We start from the raw sequence: 25,592 nt of genomic DNA, 5'->3' as shown, positions 1-25,592 counted from the left end.
AGGAAACCGAGGCAAACGGAGTTAAATGACTTGGCAAGGGTCACATAGCTAGTAAGTGTCTGAGGCCAGATGTGAATTCAGGTCTTCCTGACTCCAGACCTGGCACTCTCTCCACTTCTAGTCCATTTAACTACTAAGAGGAGTTAAATGGAACTTATATCTCAGAAGAATCATCAGGGTCATCAGCAGAAGCAAAATTGTCCCTGTACATGTTTTGGAGAAGTATTCTTGGCCTTTTTTTTTAGGGGATCATAGCTTTGTTTATTTTTCAGTAGTCATGGGACACCTAGGTGGTGCAGTCAGGAGGACCTTAGTTCAAATGTGGTCTCAGGCACTTGACATTTACTAGCTGTGTGACCCTGGGCAAGTCACTTAACCCCATTGCCTAGTGCCCCTCCCTCCTCCCCCAAAAAGTTAAAAAAAAAAAAAGAAGTAGTCATTAAACACAACAAAATGTAATTAGCCAAATTAGTATGTGCTGTAAATTAGGAACTCTCCTCTCTGGCCTGGGTGGACCTGTACCTATCAGTTATGTCCTGCTTGCAATTCTAATGCAAGAGCCACTGCTTTGACCCCATCTGCTGGTACAAAATACCTGGGCCTTTAAATGGCCATTTCTTTAGGGAAAACTGCCATATGCTGGTGCCATGGTGTCGATGTGCCACGCCCTCCCCAGATCTGGGAAAGTGGCTAGCCCTTCCCATCACAACTGGAATTGGGGAGAATGTCTTACAGCCTTTTCTTTTGTTTCAGTTTGACTATGTTGTTTATAGAAGCTGATGAATTTTGACATTCCAACGTGTCTCATTATTACACAGGAGGACCCAGTCCCCAATGGTCTCCGTGCACTTCCACTATTCTATGCTGCTACCATTGCAATTAATGTATTTTCCATCATGTACACAGGGGCACCAGGTAAGAATTACTTGGACATTCAAGTGCAGTAGGAAAGGATTATAGTATTTTTTTTTCACTACTCTGATTTTTTTATTGTTTATCTATCAGTGATGACTTTAGAGAGTGGTGTGGTGTAATAGATACAAAAAGCGTGGGGCTGGTTGACCTCAGGGGTTCCTTCCATTTCCAAATCTGTGATCTGGTAACTTGGAATCAGAAAATATACATCTGAATCCTAGTTCTGTGCCCCTTGGGCGAGGCACTTTGCATCTCTGGGGGTTGGCTTCTTCACAAATAAAATAAGAGGGGTGGACTGGGTGGTCTTTAGGGTCCCTTCAAGAACTAACCTTCTAGGATTTGGACAGTAAAAACATATACTATTACCTTGAAACTGGGTAGTAATGCATTTGCCTGCTTTTGCACCCATAGGGTTTTATGATACTACAATTATAAAGGCAAAAAAAAATATTATTCAGAGCTACCAGCCAAGAATGTAAATTACTAACTCAACCCTTCCTTAATGGCTTTTGTTCTGGGATGTACATATGTGCATGAAAACTTTAAGTATTGTTTCATCATTTTCTCCTTTTTCTCTTTGTGGATAAAAGATTCATGAATATAGTACTTCCTAATGACATATATTAACGTTGATTAATGGTTCACACACTAAGTGCTTTTACATTCAGTTTCTATAGAATTCTCCTGCTGTCTGTATGTGATACGCAATTTCAACTCAACCAGAGCCCACAGAAGTTTCAGGAAACTTTAATTATATCAAACTGTCTCATAGAAATGCTGTTATAAATTGTGTTACTTAATACACTCTTGTAGATGCAATTTCCTTCATTCCTTCAAAGATCTGTGATTTCATTGGTGTGGGGACTCACTTCTTTGTGGTACACAGAAACTGTCACAAAACAGCAGGATGGCATTTAAGTATCGTGTAGATGCAGATTACAGAAACTCTATGACTTAGCCAAAAGAAAAAAAAAAATTATCTCATGGAGGTCACCTTCTGGGGCCTGACACTTTTTCTTCTATTTTCTTTACAAAGTGGACAGGCAAGGACAGAACAAAAAATTTTAATAGGAAGATAAAATATAAGAGAAATAAAGAGATAGAAAGAGAGATCTCTCTTGATCTTTCATCTTTCATTCCTTCAAGTCCCAACTAAAATCCTTCCTACAGGAAGGCTTTCCTGATCCCCTTTAATTCTAGTGCTTCCCTCTGTTGATTATCTCCACTTGGTCCTGTATACAGCTCATTTGTGCATCGTTGTTTACGTGTCATCTCCTCCTTAGATTGTAAGCTCCTTGAGAACAGGGACTGTCTTTTATCTTTCTTTGTTTCCCCATATGGAGGCTGAATAAGTGTTTACTGACTGATTCCTACTCACCACATCTTAATACTATCTTGTCAAACCATATACCAGAATTTATTCAGCACAACGTATAAGCATAAGGCTTCTGAGTGGTCAACAAACCTTTGGCGTCTGCATCAGTCATCACAGCATCTACTGATAGAACCGAAGTCAAAGTCATTGTCGAGTGAGAAGACGACAAAGATGGGGATGTTGGTCATGAATATGGTAGCTCCAACCCAATCTATTTGTTAAGCTGTGGACTCCAAAAAATGGAAAGTGGTCATTAAAATGTTATCACTATTTCTTAGAGACAGCAAGGAAAAATAGTTGCCAACGCAAAGAGACCAAAAGAACCCAGAAACTGCCTCACACAGCAAAAACTTGATATCTTTGCTCCTTGCCAAATGGAGATATTTAGCAGTTAAAGGTAGTACCTTTATAGAGCACAAGCATAATTGCACATTATTACAGAGGAGGATGGAAGATCATAAACATATATTACCTCAAAAAACAGTAATAAAGGTTTAAAAGAAAACAAGCTTTAAGAAAGTTAGCAAAGCCAGATGCTCCTGAGACCATTTGCAGGTGAACCTGTAAAGAAGATAATAAGTAGGAATGAAATGAAAAAGATCGGCTCCTGTTTCTGTAGCAATCTTTTTCATCAGCAGCAATACTGGAACTGCCACATATGGATCCTGCCACTTCTGAACCTGAGAGACTGTGTGAAAAAGTAATAGTTGAATTTAAGAAGGCAAAACTGGAAATAATAGCTGGACCTAAACCAGATATATATACCAAAAATATGCATGCTAGAAGCAACATAATTTTAAGATACTCGGGGATTGTTTTTTAAGATAGTTCCAAAAAAAGGGAAAAGATCGTATACTTTGATTTGAACTATTTACAACTCCAACTGTGAATCAAATCTATATAGTTGCTCTGTTTTTTCCTTTCAACTTCTAATTTGTGTTTGTAGTATCTTTTAACAATTTTCAAAGCCCTCTTTTTTCACTCTTTTTCTATGCCCTTTAATCAGTCATCTCCCATCTTTACATACTGGTTCCTTCCCTGTTTGCTCACATCTTCCCCATTCTTTTTTTAAAGTAATATTTTATTTTTCCCCTAATTACGTATTAAAACAATTTTTAACATTTGTGGGTTTTTTTAAAAAAAGTTTTGAGTTCTAAATTCTATCCCTCCCTCCCCTCCACCTTCCCTAAGATGGTAAGCAATCCAATATGTTTTGCACATGTGCAAATTTGTAAAACATTTCCATATTGGTCATTTTGTACAAAAAGACTCAAAGAGAGGAAAAAAAGAGAAAAATGGTATGCTTTCTGTATTCAGACAATATTAGTTCTTTCTCTGGAAGTTTATAGCATCATGAGTCCTTTGGGATTGTCTTGGATCATTGTGTTGTTGAGAATAACTGAGTCATTCACAGTTCTTTATCAAACAGTGTTGCTGTTACTGTGCACAACATTCTTGTTCTGCTCATTTCACTTTGCATCAGTTCATGTAAGTCTAAAATCATCTTGCTTATTATATCTTAGCAAACAGTAATACTCCATCACAATCATATACTACAACTTGTTCAACCATTCCCCAGTTGGTGGCCATCTCCTTGATTTCCAATTCTCATTCACCACAAAACTAACTGCTACAAATATTTTTGTACAAATAAATCCTTTTCCTTTTTCTTAATCTCTCTTTGGGATACAGACCTAGCAGTGGTATTACTGAATCAAAGAGTATGCAGAGTTTTATAGCCCTTTGGGATGGTTCCAAATTGTTCTCCAGAATGGTTGGACCAGTTTACAACCCCACCAACCGTGCATTAGTGTTCCTGCTTTTCCACATCCTCTCCAGCATTTATCATTTTCCTTTTTTGTCAATAAACCAATCTAATAGGTATGAGGTGGTACCTCAGAGTTGTTTTAATTTGCATTTCTCTAATGAATAATGATTTAGAGCATTTTTTCCATAGGACTAGAGCTTTGACTTCTTCTGAAAACTGCCTGTTCATATACTTTGACCATTTATCAATTGGGGAATGACTTGTATTCTTATAAATTTGACTCAGTTCTCTATGTATATGTGAGAAATAAGGCCTTTCTCAAAGATAACTTGTTAAAAAAATTTTTTCTCATTTTCTGCTTTCCTTCTAATTTTGGTTTCACTGGTTTTGTTTGTGCAAAAACTTTTAAATTTTATATAATCAAAATTATCTGTTTTGCATTTTGTAGTACTCTATCTTGTCTGATCCTAAATTCTTCTCTTATTCATAGATCTGATAGGTAAACTATTCCATGCTCTCCTAATTTGCTTATAGTATCACCTTTTATGTGTAAATTATGCCCATTTTTACCTTATGTGGTGTGAGATGTTGGTCTATGCCTAGTTTCTGCTATATTATTTTTCAGTTTTCCCAGCAGTTATCAAACAATGAGTTTTTGTCCCAAAGGCTTGGATATTTGGGTTTATCATATACTAGATTACCATGGTCATCTGTTCCACTGATCCACCACTCCATTTCTTAACCAGTACCAGATTGTTTTGATGATTAGCACTTTATAATACAGTTTGAGATCTGGTACAGCTAGACCACCTTCCTTCACATTTTTTCATTGATTCTCTTTATATTCTTGACCTTTTGTTCTTCCAGATGAATTTTGTTATTATTTCTTTTAGCTCTATAAAAAAATTTTGGTAGTCTGATTGGTATGGCACTGAATAAGTAAATTAATTTAGGTAGAATTGTCATTTTGATTATATTGGCTAGGCCTACCCATGAACAATTAATATATTTCAGTTGTTTAGATCTGACTTTATCTGTGTGAAGAGTGTTTTGTAATTATGTTCATATAGTTCCTGGGTTTGCCTTGACAGATAGACTCCCAAGTATTTTATATTGTCCACAGTTATTTTAAATGTAATTTCTGTTTCTATCTCTTGCTGCTGGACTTTGTTGGTATATCTCCCCCATCATTAAAAAAAAAAAGCAACCTTTCCTTGAACCTGGCATCCCCTCAAACTATCATCCTAAACTTCTTAGTCCTTTTATACTGCCAGACTTCTAGAAAAAGCTGTCTGTATCCGATACCATCCCTTTCTCGCCTTCTATTCACTGGCGTTCTGATTCTTGGTCCCACCTTCTACTGGAACCACTCTCCCCAGGATTAACAGCAATCTTCAGATTGCCAAATCCAGTGGCTTTTTCTGTGTCATCGTCCTTCTTGATGTCTCTGCTGCTCTTGGCACTGTTTACTACTCTCTCCTCCTAGGCGATGCCTTCTTCTGCATGAGTTTTCATGACCCTGAACTTTCCCCATTCTCTCATTGCTTTTTGGCTTCTTACGTGGATCGTCATCCGTGTTCTGCCCTTCCTTGTACAGCTGTACTTCAGGGCTGTCATTTAGACCCTCTTTTTTTTCAGTTGCAAACAAGTTTCAGTCTAGCTTTCTAAACTGCTGATCTCATGTTGCTGACCCTAGCTCTTCTCATATTGGCCTACTTGCTACTCCCCATATACTTGAGTCATTCAGTGTCCAGGCTCCACGCCTCGGTCAGTCCTTGTTGCATTGAATTGTGTCTGATACCATTCGTTTCCAAACTTTTTTGCTAGGTGAACTCTAAAGCATTAAAGCCCCTCTGACCACACCTCTTTTGAACTATCACTGGAGGCATTTTAAAGCTCAAGGTGTTACAAAAGACTTAGAGGCGAATATGTTGGCAGCAGTTTTTATTTTAATTCATAATAGTTCACGCTTCACAATGTTTTCTGCTTTTTTGCCACCTTGACAGCATTGCTTTAATTCTGTTAAAATTTATAGAGATGTTGGTCCTTAGGTTAATGTCTTTGAGTTTTCTTCCTGTTTTCAGGAAAAGAAGACAGTTTGTGATTTAAAGAAATTGCTATGCACACACACATCTGTATGTATGTATATGTGTGTGTATGTATACATATATGTGTGTGTATACATACATATATATATACACAGTAACATTAAGCACTAGAAAAATAGTGACAGTAATTTACTTATACTGTGCAAGTTAAAGACTTAAGCAAGGGTATGTACAATTGGAAAAGAAAGTTGTCTAGTCACATACCACAAACGAGAGGCAGCAGATGGATGATGTGAAAAGCATACTAGGACCCTCAAAATAAAAAAAATGGCAGATGAACAGCCTTACCGAACAGTGGATAAAGCTTCTGTGGAAGAATAACGATAAAGTATGTACAGGAGCTGCACAAGATGAAACAAGTATGAAGAGGCCATAGTTCAGTTCAACAGGAAGACTTCTCATACTGACGAAATCATAGATCTTTCAAATAATCAAAGTATCTTGAAAACAAGATCAAAGATAAGTTGGTTGCGTATTTTTTGTGCTAGGAATGGACCATGGTCAGTGCTTTTGTATAATTTTCACTCTGGATCTTGGGTAGCCTTGGAGACTGTTTTCATAAAGATTTTATAGAGATGAGAAAGTAAGCAAATGGCTTATCTTCTTGGTTGCCTTTCTGAGTATTTTTTGAATGCTCTTGTGATCTTGGAATTATTTCCCCTTTAAAGGTTCCTTGAAAATCAGTCCTTTAATGCCTTCAGAATATGTATGACCTCCAACAAAAACTTTTCTATATCTATTTGGACAGATCCAGCCACCCTTTTTGACTTAAAAGTGTCATTTCTCCTTCCTCGTGTAACACTTAGTGGACTGAAGAATTAGAATCCAAATGTTTTAATTCCACTGTCATCAATGATGAAAATATATCACTATAGAATCACTGGTAGAATTATTGTTGTTTTTTTCATGTTCATTTATGATCTTCTTTCCACTTACATCTATAAATGCTCTTGAGATGATCCAGCCTTCTGGTCTTGTGCCAAGCCTTCTGCAGACATTTTTTTTCCCCCTTTAATGCTGTTTTTTTGCTGTTTTGAAGGATAATTTTGCTAGAAATCTTCTGACATCCTCCTCTGTAATGTTTTGCAAAATTAGTCTGTATTCTAAAATAGTATTATCCTTGACTGCCATGTTTCTGCTTGGCAAAGAGATTAAGTCTCTTGTTAGTTGAGGCAGTTTCTGGGCTTTTGGTTCTACTTGTTGGGGCAGCTGTTAGGATGGTCAAACTTTCTTTAAATAATTATTTTTTGTTATTCTGAACTCTATAAACAGTAAAAGAGATGAAAATTCTCATATACAAAGGACAGAAAAAGAGGATTATGTATGAAACCATGAATCTGTATTACATGTGGCTTGCTTTTTTTAAAAAGTATAATATTCATTAGGTTAGTTTCAAATCTGTGTCTCCATTTGAGCTTACTTCTGTCCTCTTCTGTGCATTTTAAAAAGTGCTCCAGTGACCCCTTCTTCTTCTTTTTTGGGGGACGTCACTATGACTAGTTCCCCTCTCCTACAATTAAAAAACCCTTCCTTATAACATATAAGTAGGGTCCATGAAAATAAATCCATACATTGTTCATGTTCAAAATGTATGTCTCATTCTGCTCCTCTGCTCAGTTATCTTTCTTGCAGAAGGTGGGTAGGAAGTCATGGCTAGTCATTGCACTGATCAAAGTTTTAAAGTTGTTTTTCCTTGAAAGTTGTTTTTCTTCACACTGTTTTCAAAGAAATTATTCTCCTGGTTCTGTATCAGTTTGTGTAAGTCTTTCCAGGTTTTCCTGAACCTATCCCCTTTCATCATTTCTTATAATGCAATAATATTACATTACATTGGTATTCCATAATTTGTTCAACTAGTCCCTCAATTGATGGGTACCCCTTAGTTTCTGGTTTTCTTGCTACAACAAAAAGTGCTGCTGGAAGTATTTTTGTACACAAAAATTACTTCTCATTTTCTTTCATCTCTTTGAGTTATTGGCCTGGTAGTGGAATTATTGGGTCAAAAGGCATATGGTTCCAGCTTACCTAACAGAAGGGTAGATCAACTGACAGCTCCCCCAACAGAGAATTAGTGTCCCTGTTTAGTATCCCTATCTTCCACAGACCCTCCAGAAATTGTTGTTTTCCATTTTAGTCATCTTTGCCAATCTGAAGAATGTAAGATAGAACTTCAGAGTTATTTTAATTTTTAAAATTATTTTTAATAATTTGGAGTTTATTTCATATGATTATTTTGAGAACTCTGGCTGATCACACCTTTTGAGTGTTGTTTTGTAGTTGGAGTCATATAGTTACTAGATGTGCTTTGGTAGGCAAACGTTCAAATATTTTATACGTTCTGTAGTTATTTTGAATGGAGTATCTTTTTCTCACTCTTCCTGTTGGTTTGTTGGACAATATACAGAAAAACTTATTTTTGTAAGAGATTATTTTGTATATAGCTACTTTGTTGATGTTATTACTTTACTTTTAGTTCCTGAAGTAAACTATCATCTGCAAAAAAGTGATAATTTTGTTTTTTATTTGTCTATGCTTATTCCCTCAATTTCTTTTCCTTGTTGTATTGCTATTGCTAGCATTTCTAGAATGCTATGAAATAATAGTGATGATAACTAAGATCCATGGTTTTACCTAGTTCTTATTGGAAAGGCTTCTTACATTCCTCCATTACGTAAAATTTTGGCCTTTGGTTTAGATAGATATTATTTACCATTTCGAGGAAAGTTTCATTTAGTGTTTTTAATGGAAATAGCATATTTTGTCGAAAGGTTTTTTTGGCATCTGTTGATTTCATATGACTTGTGTTGTTTTAACATTAATATAGTTTGTTTTGTTTATGATTTTCCTAATATTGAACCAGGAGTAATCTGGTCATGCTGTATAGTCTTTTTTAATGTGGTGCAGTAGGCACTTTACTAATACAGTATTATATTGGTATAACCCAGTCTTGAATAATTAATGTCTAACTATTTGTCTTTCTTTGGTTATGTAAAGAGTATTTTGTAATTGTATTCATATTGTTCCTATGTGTGTTTTGGTAGGTAGATTTTCAAATATTTCACACATTCTCTAGTTATTCTGAATGAATCCATTTAAGCCATCCATTATCCAGAAACAGAGTTTGTCAAAATAGCTTGGGTTCAAGTTATTACAATTGCACATGATATTTCTCTAGGGCTTTGTCATCTGTAACAGATATTGGTATATAAGCTATGACTGTACTCATGTTGATCTCTTTGCCTTTGCTCCCACAAACGTTGAATAAGTAAGATGTCCAAATGTCCTATGTAGTGATGTTTGCCCTTTTGTGCAAAGGCGATTGCACCAACACATTTAATCTGTTTTTTTGAAATAGAACTTGTGAGCTCTAACTTCTTTATGTCTTCTAGTGTCATTTATTTAGTGATATCAATATTGATGTGCCTCGGTTCATACTGTAGTACATCCATATGGTTCATCCACTTACTTTGGTGTTAGACAAAGATCTGTCATTTAGAGTACAAATATATAAGTTTATATTTGTAAAAAGTCTAAAATCTTTGTTATCATTAGTATCTTGTCATCCCCTTTCCATCATGGAAGTAAAAGCATGTGCTATGCAGGATTGAGATCCATTTTGTAGTTTGTATCTTTTTCATGAAATATTATCATCAAGGAATTCACTATGTAGTGGCCTAATGAGCCTCTTCATACTTTAGCTATGGTGTGGACAATCTGTGCTCCAAATCATGCTTGAAGCCTCTACAGTTTGGTATATCTTGCTTGTACACAGCTACCATAGCCTTTGAGAACCCAAAGTCTCCTCCTTGACACCATAATGAATCTTTTGTAGACTTTGTAGAAGCTTGTGCACAGAGGAAATCAATACTACAGACAACATAATTTTGAGTATTGAGAGAGCAATTCTCAACATACCTGGGGAAAAAATCATAGATTATTACTATTAAACAAAAATGATCAAAAGTATGTTAATAATTACCCACCTGTCTGCTTTTTCATTTCTATAAAATGTTTACAAGTATTACCATACAAACTGAGAATATTCTTGATGAAAATGTCAAAGGAATGGGCAGACATTCACAGACAATTTCCAATATCTTCCCAAATCTTCAGTCACATGGTTGACTATAATGTATAGAGAATCAAGGCTGTTATTTTACTGTTACCAAAAAAAATAGCATAAAACAAACAACTTGATAGAGCAAATACAGCTTCAAATCCTCATCTTCTCCTTCATAATGTAATTCCCATCCATATGTTTAGCTCATACAAGGTTCATTGTTAGCTACAATCAAAGATAACTTTGTTCAGTGATTTTCTGATTATCGGTATCAAACGCAGCATAAAACGGGGAGAATTAAGGCATTTGCACTGTCATGAAGCACATCTCCCAGAGTGCAACTGGAAGAAGGAATGGCAGTGGATGATGAGGTTCTCCAAATGCTCTTCTTTGTGTATGACATTATTTTAATTGCACCAAGCCTCAGAACACAACAGGGCCTTTTCAAGGATGCCTATGGCCACTCAGAAGATAACTGGCCTAGTAATCTAATAAGCACAAAAAATAAGTGAATGAAAAATGTGTATTTTACAAATTGTTGTGTGATTGTATGGACAATTCACTTGAGTTAGTGCACATGTACATATAATTTGGGCAGATACTATAGATGAATGATGAACTGAACTCAAAATTGAATTGAAGGAAGATCCTAGGATTTAGAACTTAAGAGTAGCTTAGAGATCATTTAATCCAGATTCCTTGTAAGACAGATAAGGAAACGGAGGCCCAAAGAGGCACAGTGACTCACCCTAGGTATCATAAATGTTAAATAATTAGGTGCAGGGATTTGAACCAAACAGTCCTGGTTTTTTTTCTGTGTAATTTTGTGAGATCAGACTGGATCACATTTGGGAAATAGTAGAGTGCTTTGAATAACCCCTTTTAACTTTTAACACTAAATATTATCTTACTAGAAATGGTACTAAAAAAATATGGAAGGAGCAATTGGACCTAAGTAGCTATTACACAAAGAAGGACCCAATTTTGAGGGCATTGGTCAATCCATTTGCAAGATATCTGAAAAAGTAGAGGATACTAAATGCTTGGGAAACAAAATGTACATTTTATTATTATTGAAAAAAGATCATCAAGAAAATATTAATAACTATTAACCTAGGTGCCTGCTGTCTATCTTTATAAAATCCTGATAAGAATAATCTATACTCTCATTGACAGTATCCTTATTGTCAGTAGATTTAAATTCATGAACAGAGCCACCCAAATGTAGAATAGGCTGCCATGGGAAGTAGTAGTTTCCCCCTCAATAGGGGTCTTCAAACAAAAGCAAATAACCACTTGTTTGGTATATTTATTTTATTTAATTTTTCTTTTTGGTGAGGCAATCAGGGTTAAGTGACTTGCCTAGGGTCACACAGCTAGTAAGTGTCGTGTGTCTAAGGCCAGATTTGAACTCGAGTCCTCCTGACTGCAAGGCCAGAGCTTATCCACTCCACCACCTACCTGCCCCCCTGGTTTGGGATATTTATAGGGATTATTATGCAGATGTGGGTTCGCCTAGCTAGAGTCTGAAGTCCCTTGCAGTGCTGAGATTTTGTGATTCCACAAAGAACATCTACTCAGCTCACTGAATACCTTCCTCTTGTTCTTTTTGTATTTTTAGGGTACCAGCTCAGCACTTGGACCTACCTTTTCTAGTGATGAATATCCTTGCTATCTTTTATTCTGTTTTTCGACTAGCAAGTAAATAAGGTTCATATGTATGCCAATTATTGTTGCAACATTAGCAATTTAACCCCAACATACTAATGAAGTTTCATCTTAAAAGTTCTGGGGTATTCAGAGACATATTTCCATACGTTTGTATAGACTTCCTAGAGTTCCAGATTTAGGAGAGAAAAAAAAACACCTTAGAAACCATATTTTCCTGCTCATCTTACAGAGGAAGAAAACTAGGGTTCCTATTTAAAGTTTTCATAATGACTTCCATCATGGAGGATGATACCAACAAGGGTTCTTTGAATTTCTGGTAGAATGATGCATCTGAAGGAACCACATTTCATACATTCTAAGAGCCAAAAAAGGAGGTTGCTAGTACTTTCGCTCTTGGAGATTTCTAGAGTATCCATCCGTTTGCTTGCACATGATTCTTGACAGTATTGTTATTGTCAAGTTTCTGTATCCCTCGATTAGGGTGATTTATTATATTACTTTCAATAATGTGTCTCATTTGGACCAGCAGTATCTTAAATTGCTTTAAAATTAGCTTCATCTGCCAGATGAACTTTTTCTCATTTGATTACTTTTTTAAATAAATGTTTTTACTATACTCTCACTTCCCAGTAATGCCCTTCCTTCCCATAGAACCCTCTCTTGTAAGTTTAGTAAAACAAACCAACATGTTGACCATGTCAGAAAGTTTATACCTCATTTTGTACCTACTATTTACCTTCTCTCCACTCTGAGAATGGAAGTATATTTCTTCATTAGTCTTCTGAGGTCGGTTATTCCTGGTATACATCAGGATCTTGATGTTATTCAATATTGCTTTCCTTTGCATTATTGTGTAAATTATTCTCTTAGTTCTGTTTACTTGACTCTATGTAAGTTCAAACAAGCTTGTCCAAGTTTGTTGAATTCATCATATTCATAATTTCTTACGGTAGAATAATCTATTGCTTTCATATACTGCAATTTGTTCAGCAATTCCCTAACTGATGGGAACCCACTTTGTTTCCAGTTTTGACTACCACAAAAAAAAATTATTTCTATAACTTCAGCAAACTTCAGGCTATAAAATAAAACCACATAAATCATTAGTATTCTGTATATCACCAGCAAACCTAACAGGAAGAAATCAAGAAATTCCATTAAAGATGACCACAGAATACAGAATATACTTGGGAGTCTGCCTACTAAGGTACACCCAGAAACTATATGAATGCAGCTAAAGTACTATTTATTAGGATAAAGACAGACCTAAATAATTGGAGAATGAGCTAACATAATTATAGGGGTAATTCTACCTAAATTAATTTATTCATTCAGTGCTATACCAATCAAACTACCAAAGGATTGCTTTATGGAACTAGAAAAACTAATAACAATTAGTCTAGTGGGACAAAAGCTCAAGAATTTCAAGGGAAATAATGAATAAAATGGGAAGAAAGGAGGGGGCCCAGTAGTACCAGATTTCAACCTATAATATAGCACAGCAATCATCAAAATGATTGGGTGCTGATTAAAAAGTAGAGAGGTTGATCAGGGGAATAGATTACCAAAACAAACAAACAAACCCAGTAGCCTGGTGTTTGATAAACCCACCCCAGCTCCTAAGGTAAAGCCTCACTATTTGACAAAAATTGCTAGGAAAACTGGATAGCAATATGGAATAAATTAGGTTTAGACCAACACCTCTTTTCATATGCTAAGATAAGCTCCAAGTGTATATGAGTTATTAATGATCCTTTTTTTATTTTTTTTGTGAGGCAATTAGGGTTAAATGACTTGCCCAGAGTCACATAGCTAGTAAGTGTTATGAACTCGGGTCCTCCAGACTCCAGGACCAGTGCTCTATCCACTGCACCACCTAACTGCCCCTTAATGATCTCTTGATTGCAACATTTAAATGGCCTCTTCTCAATACTCATTCATCTTGACCACTCTGCAGCTTCTGACACTTGTCTATCACCCTCTTCTCCTTGATCATCTTTTCTCTAGGTCTTTGTGACACTGTTTTCTCCTGGTTCTCTCCCACCTGTCTGGCTACTCTTTCTTTCCTTTGTTGGATCTTCACCCATGTCATGCCCACTAACCATTGGGGTCCCCCAATTTATCCTGGTCCCTCTTCTCTTCTTCCGCCATACTGTTTCACTTGGTGATCTCATCAGCTCCCATGGTTTTGATTAAACTCATCATGTCCAAAACAGAATTCATTCTTCCCCCCCCCCAAACCCTGCCTTCTTCTGAACTTCCCTATTACTATCAAAGGTAACACCATCCTCCTAGTCACCCATACTCTCAGTCTAAGTGTTTTCCTCAACTCCTCACTCTCTCCAGCTCCTCATATGTAGTCAACTGTCAAGTCTTGTCATGTCTTTCTTCATGGTTTCTCTCATATCTGTCCACTTCTTCCCTTTGATACTGCCACTACATTGGTGTAGGCCCTTACCACTGGACTATTCCAATAGCTTTCCCCATTCTAGTCCACTCTCTATTCACCTGTGGTCCTAAAATGCAAGACTGACCATTTCATCCTTTTCTCCCTGGTCTCCATCTCCCCATTTATAAACTTCATGTGACTACAAATTACCTCCAGGATCATATACAAAATGCTCTGTTTGGCACCAAAGCCCTTCATAACCTAGCCCCTTCCTACCTTTCCAGACTTCTTAGACCTTACTCTCCCATCTTACTCTTTGATCCAGTGACACTGGCCTCCTGCTTGTTCCTCACCTAAGACAAGCCATATCTTGACTCTAAATGTTTTCACTGGTTATCTCTATTCCTGGAGCTCTCTCCTGCTTCATCTCAGCATCCTGACTTCCTTAGCTTCTTTCAGCACTCTGAACCTCAAAGATCCAAGAGAGGCCCAAATCTTGTGCTCTTAGCAGAGAAACATGCTGAGAGGTGGAAGTCAGCACAGGAACTCGAGTGACCCAGGTGGAAATCGAGCATAGCCAACTACCCTATCCAAAAGTATAAGAGGGGTCCAAGGCTGGCCCTGGCATAAAGCCCCAATTCAGCAATTAAGACTGGAGAGATGAGTGAACAGAAGAAGATGTTGACCACTATCAAGAACTGTTATGGTCCAGAGATACCAAAAAATCCAACCTAGAAAAAGACTGTAACTCTTTAACCACTAACTGCAGTCTCAAAGGAATAAATGGATTTTCTGCAAGGACTGTGTGAATACCTAGAAAAAAATAAAACATACAATAAAAGTTCAGGAGGACAGAATTAGAAGAAGGATCTGTAGCTCAGAATGCAAAATGGTAAATCTTACCCAAGTAAATGGACTCCCTGAAAATTAGAATGGACCAAACAGAAATCAATCACTCAATGAAACAATAAGAAATATTAGGACAAAATCAAAAGATTGAAAAAATAGAAGAAAACATAAGGCATCTGTTATCAGAAACAATTAACCTAGAAAACAGGTAAACGAGAGATAATTTCAGAATCATCAGGCTCCCTGAAAACCATGGAAAATGGCAAAGGGGTGTGAAAATAGAGTCCATTGTTAATCACCTCTGGAAAGAAACACTAAAATATAAAGTCCTAGGAATGTCGTAGCCAAAATTCAGAGCTCCCACAAATTAAAATCAAATCAAATTAAAAATACTGCAAACATCCAGAAAGAAGCATGTCAAGTACTAAGAAACCACAGTCAGGATCCTACAAGACCTGGAAGCTTCTACTAAAAATAGAGGAGATTTTGTTGTGCAGTATTGCAAAAGACAAAAGGGGTTTGTAACCAAGAATAATTTACATTGCAATGCAAAGTACAACCCTACTAGGGGGAAAATCCATCTTTAATGGAACAGAGGACTTTCAAGCCTTCCTCTGAAAAGACCGGAGCTGAGTGGGAACTTTGAAATGCAGACATGGGAGTCAAGAGAAACTTAGAAAGATAATTGAGCAATTTGAAAGAGCTGTATGATGATGTGCTAACATTCTAATAAGAGAAGACACACTCTTTCAGAGGGAGTGGGGGAAGTCATATAATGCTTTTGGCTTGGTCTCCCATTCTAGTGTGTTCCCCCACTATTAACTACCAAGGATTATCACACCAATTCCATTTAACCAGTTTTACAAAAGTATATGTACTGCAAAGATATAGCAAGAATAGAAGCACAAAATTCCTACCCCCTCTCCAATAAGGGGAGGGGGGGGCAGCAACCCCTGCCTTCCACTTCTTTGGTCTTTGGGAAGAGGGGGTTCAGACTTCATTCAGTTTCTGCATAGCATTGGCCCCACCAAGCTGACTTCCAGATACAGCCTGGCTGCCGAATGAGTTATTATCTTAGCTGCTGTTGGGTGGGTATCCAGATTCAGGGTCTCAGTGCTAGACTGGCCAGCCTCAAATCCCAGCATGGATTCTGTGCTTAAATCTCAGCTCACAGGTCATAGCCATCTCCTCTCGCCCTCACCTGGAAGCAGGAAGAGCGTACCCAACATAGACAGAAACAATGGAGGAGCAATTTGTTCTCCACTTCTTGCCAGCCGAGTGAAAGAGGTTCCCCATCCACCAGCCCTCCGCAGCTTCTCTTCCTCTATAGCCCCTGTCAAGAGAGACTGATCTTGTTTGACTGGGGCCTTTTGGAATGGGCCCCATTTCTGGTTCCATGCCCAATCATAGAGGCTTCTCCCCTTCACTAAATGTTTAGCAGCCTGAAACCAGTAACAGTTTCCGTATACTCTCCAAAAGTCTTCAAGGCATTTCCAATACACATCCTCATGCTTTTCTTAGAAGCAGGCTCCCCAGTCTTTACCATGTCAGGGACTGCAATCATTAGCCGCTCCCCTCCCCATTATATTAAATCAAAAATAAATAAAATGTAAAGGAATAACTATGTAACGTAATGCCATTGACAATGTAAGGACCATAAGAGGTTTGGTTCAGTTCCTTTCTTCACAGAGTATTTGAAAATTCCCCTGAACTCTGAATGATTTGGAATATAAATTATAAAGATGCTTTAGATTGGAGCTAAACCACTATTCAGCATATTTTTGCTGTTCAGAAAAGTAAAGTTGAAGATTAAAGGTGCTTCCGTGGCTGAATCTAAACTGGAATCTTGAATTCTCAGTTTTGTTCCTGGCAGTCATTCTTTTGTCTAGTTTATCTCAAGAAACTAAGGTTATACCCTACTTTATTTATCCATAAATTGTAGTAATGACTCTATAGCTTTTATAGGACTTGTGGTATTTATAGTATACCTATATATTGCTCTACCAGAATGCTGTGATGTAATCACTTAGAAACAACTAGAGATCTTCATGAGAAAGTCGTTCTCCTGCAAAGTATTTTTATTACAGATTTTGTTGCATATAAAACAACCTTAAAATTTGAGAAACAAATTTTGTTCTGGATTTATATTAGGTTCTCTGTTTACGTTTTTTTCTTCTTAATAATTTTGTGTCCACAAAACTTTATTTCAGTGAATTTGGTATGATTTAAAGCTCTAAACAAGCAAATTGACAGTTTATTTTTCTTAATGATAGCTTCTTAAAACATTTATGTTCTTAGGCTATGATTGCTAATCACTAAATTACCTGATCTTTATGGATCTTTATGGACCCTTTTCTCTTTCTACTTACTGTTATTCTATCTATGTATTCCAGGTACCCACTTGATTACTTGTTCCAGTTTTTCCTAGGGTTTATTCATTATCTCTTTATCTTTTTTCTCTTAATGTCTTTACATTTACCCTCCAGGCTCCTGCCCTAATTATTTAGTCAGTCACCTGGTTCTCCTTCTTGACTCCTATAAATCAGATGGGAAAAGGACACTTCCTCCAGTTTGAGAGCACTACACGCTTAGTCTGTTTCCTTTTTGGAACCTGCTTGGTTGGGCTAAGGACAAAATTTTAAAATGAGGCTAATGGGGGAGTTTGCCGAGTTTTGCTCACTGAGAATGTGCCCTTCAGATTCCTGTTGCTTTACCTGATCAACTTCCCTTACCCTCTTTTGTTGACTTGGTTATTCAGGTTCCCTCTTTCTCCTAATGCACTCCAAACTAGATTTTAAACCAGGCTTACTAACTGCCAGTGTTGGTGACCACAAGTGGTAAAACTCTCCCCTTTGTAAAGTAAGTTTTTATTGATGTCTTTTGTTCTTTACATCAGCATAGTTTTCTCCAGGCCCCCTCTTTTTCCCTTCCGCCTCCCAGAGAGCCTTCTTCTGTGACAAATAGTATTTTTTAAAACAAAAAAGGGGGAGGAGGGTCAGCATTAACTGATAAAATACATCAAAAAAATCTGATGAAAATATGTGCTCTGTGCAACTTTTGCGGATCTTCTGCCCCTGCAGAGAGGTAGGGGTTTGAGTGCCTTCTCATATCTCTTTTGAGTCAGGCTTGTTCTCTATCATTCTGGAGCATTCACTTTTGATTTTTTTTTTTTTGGTGCGTGGTTGTTCTTCCCATTTACATTGTCATCATCGTTGTGTATATTGTTTTCTTGACTCTGTTTAACCATTCTGCATCAGTGCATGTATATCTTTCTGTGTTTTTCTGTATTTGTCACATCCATCATTTCTTACAGCGCAGTAAGAAATTCATATTTATGTGCCATTGCATTCATTTACTACAGTTTTGTTTATCCATTTCCCAATCAATGAGCATCTACTTTGTTTCCAGTTCTTTTCTATCACAAGAAGTGTTGCTGTAAATATTTGGGTGTGTTGGTAACTTGGTTCTTATCAGTGACCCTTAGGGTATAAGCTCAATAATGGAATTCCTGGGTCCAAAGAGTACTTTTTAGTCCCTTGATTTGCAGAATTCCAAACTGATTTCCAGAATAGTTGTACCAATTCACAGTTCTGCCAAGATGAACCAGTGTGCCTATCTTTCCACAACCCATTCAGCATTAGCCATTCCCATCTTTTCTCATCAAGTAAAGCTCTATTATCCGCTTTGGCATCCAACATAAGTTGGAAAGTCCGGTAGAGCTGAGGAGGAAACAGACACCTGTAATCAGCAATAGCATCCCCTCAGAGTGTGCATGTAGCTGTTAATATATGCTTGTGTTGAAAAGCTTCTGCTGATGTATTCTTTTGTATTTTCATTTATGTTGGTCCTGTCTCACCAGTAGACTGTTGGCTCCTCGGAGTTTGTAAAGCATTTTGCGAACTTTAAAGTTCTGTACCAATACTGGTTCTTGTTGTTAACCTACTAATGTATTTTGCACAGAGTAGAAGCTTAATAAATGCTATTAACTGAAATGAGAAAAAGGATAGTTGGTACAAATTTGTCCCACTCTACTTAATTGCACAGTCTGCTAACTGAATCGAGTCATTTCGCCTGAGATAAACGCTATTAAAGATGAGTAGGGCTCGTTCCATGAATGAGCTTTAAAAACGCTATGCGTCTGAATGCTTGAAACTCGCAGAATGACCCCTCTAGAACCGTGAACCCTGACACACACGCACGTGGCTAGGAAACCGCGCAGCTCACTGACAGCGCTGCCCGTTTCTGTTCTCTTGATTGGTTGCCATAGCTCTGCCTTAATATCCATTTTTGGATTTAGTTGAAAAGAGTCTCTCCATATTCTGATTCCATAAACAGTGTTTCAAAGGCAGGGAGAATTACGAAATCCACTGTCCTTAAAAAACCTCTTTATTTCTGCTCTTGTTTAAAAAAAATGAGATTTGTGTGTGTGGTCAGAATGTCTGCCACGTACATTTTACCGCTACTCCTGAACGCTGAGAAGCCAGAGGAGGCCGCGGTCGTTTGGGCTTGTGCGGTGTTCCAGACCTCAGTTTTATTGACCTTGGGGGGAGATTGACTGACTCATCTTGTAGTTACATTTGTCTAATCATAAATTCAGAGATTTACCAGATTCACTTAGGCTCCTTTTCCACTGCCTACAAATATTCTCAATCCTAAAAAATTCACAACCCTTCCTTTGACCTTACTCTGTTAAATTGAGCTAGCATCTCCTCTCCTACTTTTCTCTGCCAAACTTCTTGAAAGGGCATTCTGCATTCATTCACTTTTTGCACTTCTTACAACTCAATCCTCAACCCCTGGCAGTCTGGCTCATTTCCCCACACTCTACTGAAACTTTTCTCTAAGGTTGCCAATGATCTATGAACAAATGGTCAATTCCAATGGCCTTTTCTTTTCTTTTCTTTTTGAAATATTTTCTTTTTCCCTGGTTACATGTAAAGACAATTTTGAACATTCATTTTTTAAAACTCTGAGTTCCAAATTTTCTCTTTTCCTTCCTCATCTCCCCACTTTCCCTAAGACAGTAAGCAATTTGGTACAAGTTATACATATTCAGTCATGCAAAACATAGAACCATATTAATTATGTTGTAAAAGAAGACACAGACCCAAAGGGAAAAAAAACATGAAAAAATACAGAAAATGAAAAATAATATTCTTTGATTTGCATTCAGACTCCATCAGTTCTTTCTCTGGAGGTAGATAATTTTTTCATCTTGAGTCCTTTGGAATTGTCTTGGATCCTTGTATTGCTGAGAATAACCAAGTCATTCATGGTTCTTTATCATATAGTATTGCTATTAGTGTGTACAATTTTCTCCTGATTCTGCTCATTTCACATTGCATCAGTTCATATAAGTCTTCTCATGTTTTTTCTGAAAGTATCTTGCTCATCATTTCTTATAGCACAGTAATAGTCCATCACAATCATATATCACGACTTATTGAGCCGTTCCGCAGTTGGTGGTCATCTCCTTAATTTCCAATTATTTGCTACCATTAAAAGAGTTGCTGTAAGTATTTTTGTACAAATAGGTCCTTTCTCCTTTTTAAAAAATCTCTTTGGGATACAAACCCAGTAGTAACATTGCTGGATCAAAGGCACAGTTTTGTAGCCCTTTGGGCATAGTTCCAAATTGTTCTCAAGAATGGTTGGATTTGGGGCAGCTAGGTGGCACAGTGGATAGAGCACCGGCCCTGAAGTCAGGAGGACCTGAGCTCAAATCTGGCCTCAGACATATAACACCCACTAGCTGTGTGACCCTGGGCAAGTCACTTAACCCCAATTGCCTTTAAAAAAAAAAAAGGAAGAATGATTGGATTGGGGCAGCTAGGTGGTAACAGTGGGTAGTGCACTGGCACTGGAGTGAGAAGGACCTGAGTTCAGATCTAGCCTCAGACACTTAGTAGGTGTGTGACCTTGGGTAAGTCACTCAACCCCGCTTGCCTCAAAAAAAAAAAATGGATCAGTTCACAACTCTACCAGCAGTGTATTAGTGTCCCAATTTTCCCACAATCCCCTCTGACATTTATTCATTTCCTTTTCTGTTGTATTAGCCAATCTGATAGGTGTGAAGTGGTACTTCAGAGTTGTTTTAATGTGCATTCCTCTAATCAATAATGATTTAGAGCATTTTTTCATATAACTATAGATAACTTTGATTTCGTCATCTGAAAACTGCCTGTTCATATCCTTTAACAATTTGTCAGTTGGGGAATGACTTGTATTCTTATAAATTTGACTCAATTCTCTATACATTTGAAAAATGAGGCCTTTATCAGACTCTTGCTGTAAAAATTGTTTCCCCGCTTTCTGCTTTCCTTCTAATCTTGGTTGTATTGGTTTTGTTTGTACAAAACTTTTTAAATTTAATATAATCAAAATTGTCCAGTTTGCGTCTAGTAATGATCCTTATCTCTTATTTAGTCATAAATTCTTCCCTTTTCCATAGATCTGACAGGTAAACTATTCCTTGTTCTCCTAATGTGTCCTTTATGTTTAAATCATGTACTTATTTTGATTTATCTTGATATATGGTGTAAGATGTTGGTCTGTACCTAGTTTCTGCCATACCATTTTCCAGTTTTCCCAGCAGTTTTTGTCAAAGAGTGAGTTCTTCCAAAAGCTGGAGTCTTTGGGTTTATCAAATACTCAGTTACTATGGTCCTGAACTACTGGGTCTTGTGTACATAATCTATTGCTACTGATCCATCTCTCTATTTCTCATCCAGTACCAGATGGTTTTGGTGATTACCACTTTATAATAATAGTTTGAGATCCAGTATGTCTAAGGCCACTTTCCTTCACATTTGTTTTCATTAATTCCTTTGATATTCTTGACTCTTTATTCTTCCAGATGAATTTTGCTATGATTTTTTCTAGCTGTATGAAATTTTTTGGTAGTTTGATTTATGTAGCACTGAATAAGTAAATTAAGTTAGGTATAACTGTAATTTTTATTATATTGGCTCAGCCTACCCGTGAGCAATTAACATTTTTCCGGTTGTTTAGAAATCTGACTTTATTTGTGTTACAAGTTTTTTGTAATTGTGTTCATATAGTTCCTGGGTTTATCTTAGCAGGTATTCCCAAGTATTTTATATTGTATGGTTATTTTAAATGGAATTTCTTTTTCTGTCTCTTGCTGACATGCTTTGTCGGTAATCCAGTGGCCTTTTCCACTTGTCCTCCTTGACTCACCTCTAGCATTTCACAGCGTCACTCTCTCCCTCAGTCCCTCCTTGAAGCCACCCTCTGATGTCTCTCCTCTTACCTCTCTTTCCTGCTCTTCCATCCGTTTGCTATTAGAATGCATAGGCATTCCTTAGCACCCCTTCTCTTCTTTCTCTATATTCTCCTCCTGGGCTATGGCACATACGTCTGCATTTTCAGCTGTAATTCCTTATGGGTAAAAATCAGATTTGTCCCTCTACCTCTGGCCTTCTGAGTTTGTTCTGTATTTTCATTTACCTGCTGGACATTTCTACCTGTATGCCGAGTTTGGTCACTCTTCATGCTTCCCAAAACCAAGTGTTACCTTGCCCAGAAAAAAAACTTATTTCTCTACCCAACTTCTCTGTTAGGGGTACTAACTAATTTAAATAATATAAATAAGTAAAATGATAAAATAACATTTGTCATTTATTACTATGTGCCAGGCTCTCGGCTTTACAAATATTATTTCATTTAAGCCTCACAACCACCCTGGGAGATAGGTGCTATTATTATCCCTGTTTTACAGATGGGAAAACTGAGGTACATAGTGGTTAAGTGACTTGCCCAGGGTTACATGTTAGCAACACTATTACTGTTAGTAATACTGTTATTAATACTAATAGCTGCCTTATTATTGTTAATGAGACTCTCTCTTAATCCTATTTTAAGCTTTTATGTCATCTTTGACTCCTTCTCTTTTGCCTCTACATGTGTTTGTCAGGTTCTCCTGATTAACTCTACAGACTATCACTTGGATCTGTCCCTTCGCTGTCCATATGACCACTCTAGGCAAGTGTCTCATTCCCTTCCACCCACATTACAATCATAGCTTCCCAGCTGGTCTCCCTCCCTGTATAGTTCTTTCTGTTCTCCAGTCCATCCTACACAGCACTGCCAGACTCATCTGATGGGCAGATCTGATCACGTCATGCTGTACAAGCCACCTGATGAGGACCAAGCTCATTGCTTGCCATCCATTGCCCGCTATACTTTAACTAAAGCCTGCTTTCCTAGCCTGACCTCACACTATTTTCCGTCATAAAATTAATGCTTCACTTACTTAATGTTTTAGCCAAACTGTACCACCCATTGTTTCCCCAAAGTGGTTTTTGCCTCCATTTCTTCATGCCAGTATTGAAGTCATCTCCTCTTCGTGGCTTATTCCTCTCTATCATCTTCACCTCCTGAAATCCTGCCTTTTTTTAAAAATTAATTTATTTATTTTTAGCTTTCAACATTCACTTCTATAAGATTTTGAGTTCCAAATTTTCTCCCCGTTTCTCCCCTCCCTCCACCCTAAAGTGGCACGTAATTTGATATAGGATCTACATGCACATTCATATTAAACATTTTCAAATTAGTCATGTTATAAAGAAGAATTAGAACCAGTGAGAGGAACCATGAGAAAGAAGAAGTAAAGGGAAAAAAAGAGAGAGAGAGAGAGAGAATAGTATGCTTCATTCAATCTGCATTCAGACTCTAGAGTTCTTTCTTTGGATGTGGACAGCATTTTCCATCATGAGTCTTTTGGAGTTGTCTTAGATCCTGGCATTGCTAAGAAGAGATAAGTCTATCAAAATCAGTCATTGCACATCATGGCTGTTACTGTGTGCAGTGTTGTCCTGGTTCTGCTCACTTCACTCAGCATCAGTTCGTGGAAGTCTGTCCAGTTTTTTCTGAAGTCCACCTGCTCATCATTTCTTGTAGAACAATAATATTCCATTACATTCATATGCCAACAACTTGTTCAGCCGTTCCCCAACTGATGGGCATCCCCTCAATTTCCAATTTTTGGCCACCACAAAAAGAGTGGCTATAAATATTTTGTACATGTGGGTCCTTTTCCCATTTTTATGATCTCTTTGGGATACAGACTTAGAAGTGGTATTGCTGGGTCAAAGGGTATGCACAATTTTATAGCCCTTTGGACATAGTTCCAAATTGCTTTCTGTAATATCTGGACCAGTTCCCAACTCCACTAACAATGCAGTTTCCAGTTTTCCCACATCTTCTCCAGCATTTATTATTTTCCTGTTTTGTCATGTTAGCCAATCTGATAGATGTGATGTGGCACCTCAGAGTTGTTTTGATTTGCATTTCTCTGATCAATAGTGATTTAGAGCATTTTTTGTATGACTATAGATAGCTTTAATTACTTCATCTGAAAACTGCCAGTTCTTATCCTTTACCATTTATCAATTGGAGAATGACTTGTATTCTTATAAATTTGACTCAGTTCTCTACATATTTTAGAAATGAGGCCTTTACCAGAGACACTGAATAGTAAAAAATACTTTCCCAGTTTTCTCCTTCCCTTCTAATCTTGGTTGCATTGGCTTTGTGCAAAAACTTTTCAATTTAATGTAGTCAAAATTATCCATTTTGCATTTCATAATGTTCTCTATCTCTTGTTTGGTCATAAATTCTTTGGTTCTCCGTAGATCTGACAGCTAAACTATTCATTGCTTTCCCAGTTTGCTTACATAGTATCAGCCTTTATATCTAAATCATGTGCCCATTTTGACTTTAAATCCTACATTATTTAAAGCCCTGCTGAAGTGCCATGAAGCCTTCCCTGGTGCCCCGACTGGAAGTGCTTTTTCTTCCTTCTTGGAACTCTTGTTCCATATGGTACCATTTTTCTGCGTTTACGTTATTATATTTTTATTATAATTATTTGTGTACATACCTTTTCTACCTTGCTAGCTTGTTAAGCTCCTTGATACCAAGTGTGTTATTTATCCCTGGCCCTATCCCAGGACTTAAGAATTGGAAGGAACCTTAGAAGATCATCAAATCAAGCCTCATTTTACAAAAGAGTAAACCAAGGCTCAGAAAATTACACCAGGTTGCCTGAGGTCTCACAGCTGGCTCCCGTCAGAACCAGAGTAGATCCCAGGTCGTCTCTTAACTTCTAGTCTTGTGCCCTTCATATTACACCACGCTCTCCCTCAGTGCCCAACACGGTGTTTTACACGTAGAAATTAAATAAATATTTGAGTTAAATCAAATGCATAAATATTAATATGTTACTTGTGCTTAATTGAGGAAAAATGTATTAAATATTGTGTTGTTGTTATTTTGATTTCACAGTATTAGGGTTGGTTCTTCCAATGTGGGCAATCGCTCTCGTCTCATTTGGCGTTGCTATCATCTTTGCTGTTTTTGTGTGGTTGGTCGTTTGTCCATGGATGAAGAGGAAGATAGCAGGTAAGGTCCTGCGTACTTTGATTGCCAAAAAG

At 37.3% G+C, this 25,592-nt stretch overlaps 1 protein-coding gene across 11 annotated transcripts in view; it reads left to right on the top strand.

Annotated features, from left to right (window-relative positions):
* Positions 1-25,592, top strand: part of SLC20A2 (solute carrier family 20 member 2) — a 114,082-nt gene that overhangs the window by 72,064 nt on the left and 16,426 nt on the right. For all 11 annotated transcript variants that reach the window (XM_020969575.2, XM_020969567.2, XM_020969571.2 and 8 more), the window contains 2 exons: positions 819-915; positions 25,444-25,560. In XM_020969575.2, the coding sequence (XP_020825234.1) occupies positions 819-915; positions 25,444-25,560 (214 nt within the window). The remainder of the gene's footprint in view (positions 1-818; positions 916-25,443; positions 25,561-25,592) is intronic.

The sequence above is a fragment of the Phascolarctos cinereus genome, unplaced genomic scaffold (genome assembly GCF_003287225.1).
Source record: "Phascolarctos cinereus isolate Bilbo 61053 unplaced genomic scaffold, phaCin_HiC Scaffold_2;HRSCAF=192, whole genome shotgun sequence".
NCBI classification, from domain to species: Eukaryota; Metazoa; Chordata; class Mammalia; order Diprotodontia; family Phascolarctidae; genus Phascolarctos; species Phascolarctos cinereus.
The sequence above is the reverse complement of the archived record's forward strand: the minus strand, read 5'-3'. Positions and strand labels throughout refer to the sequence as shown.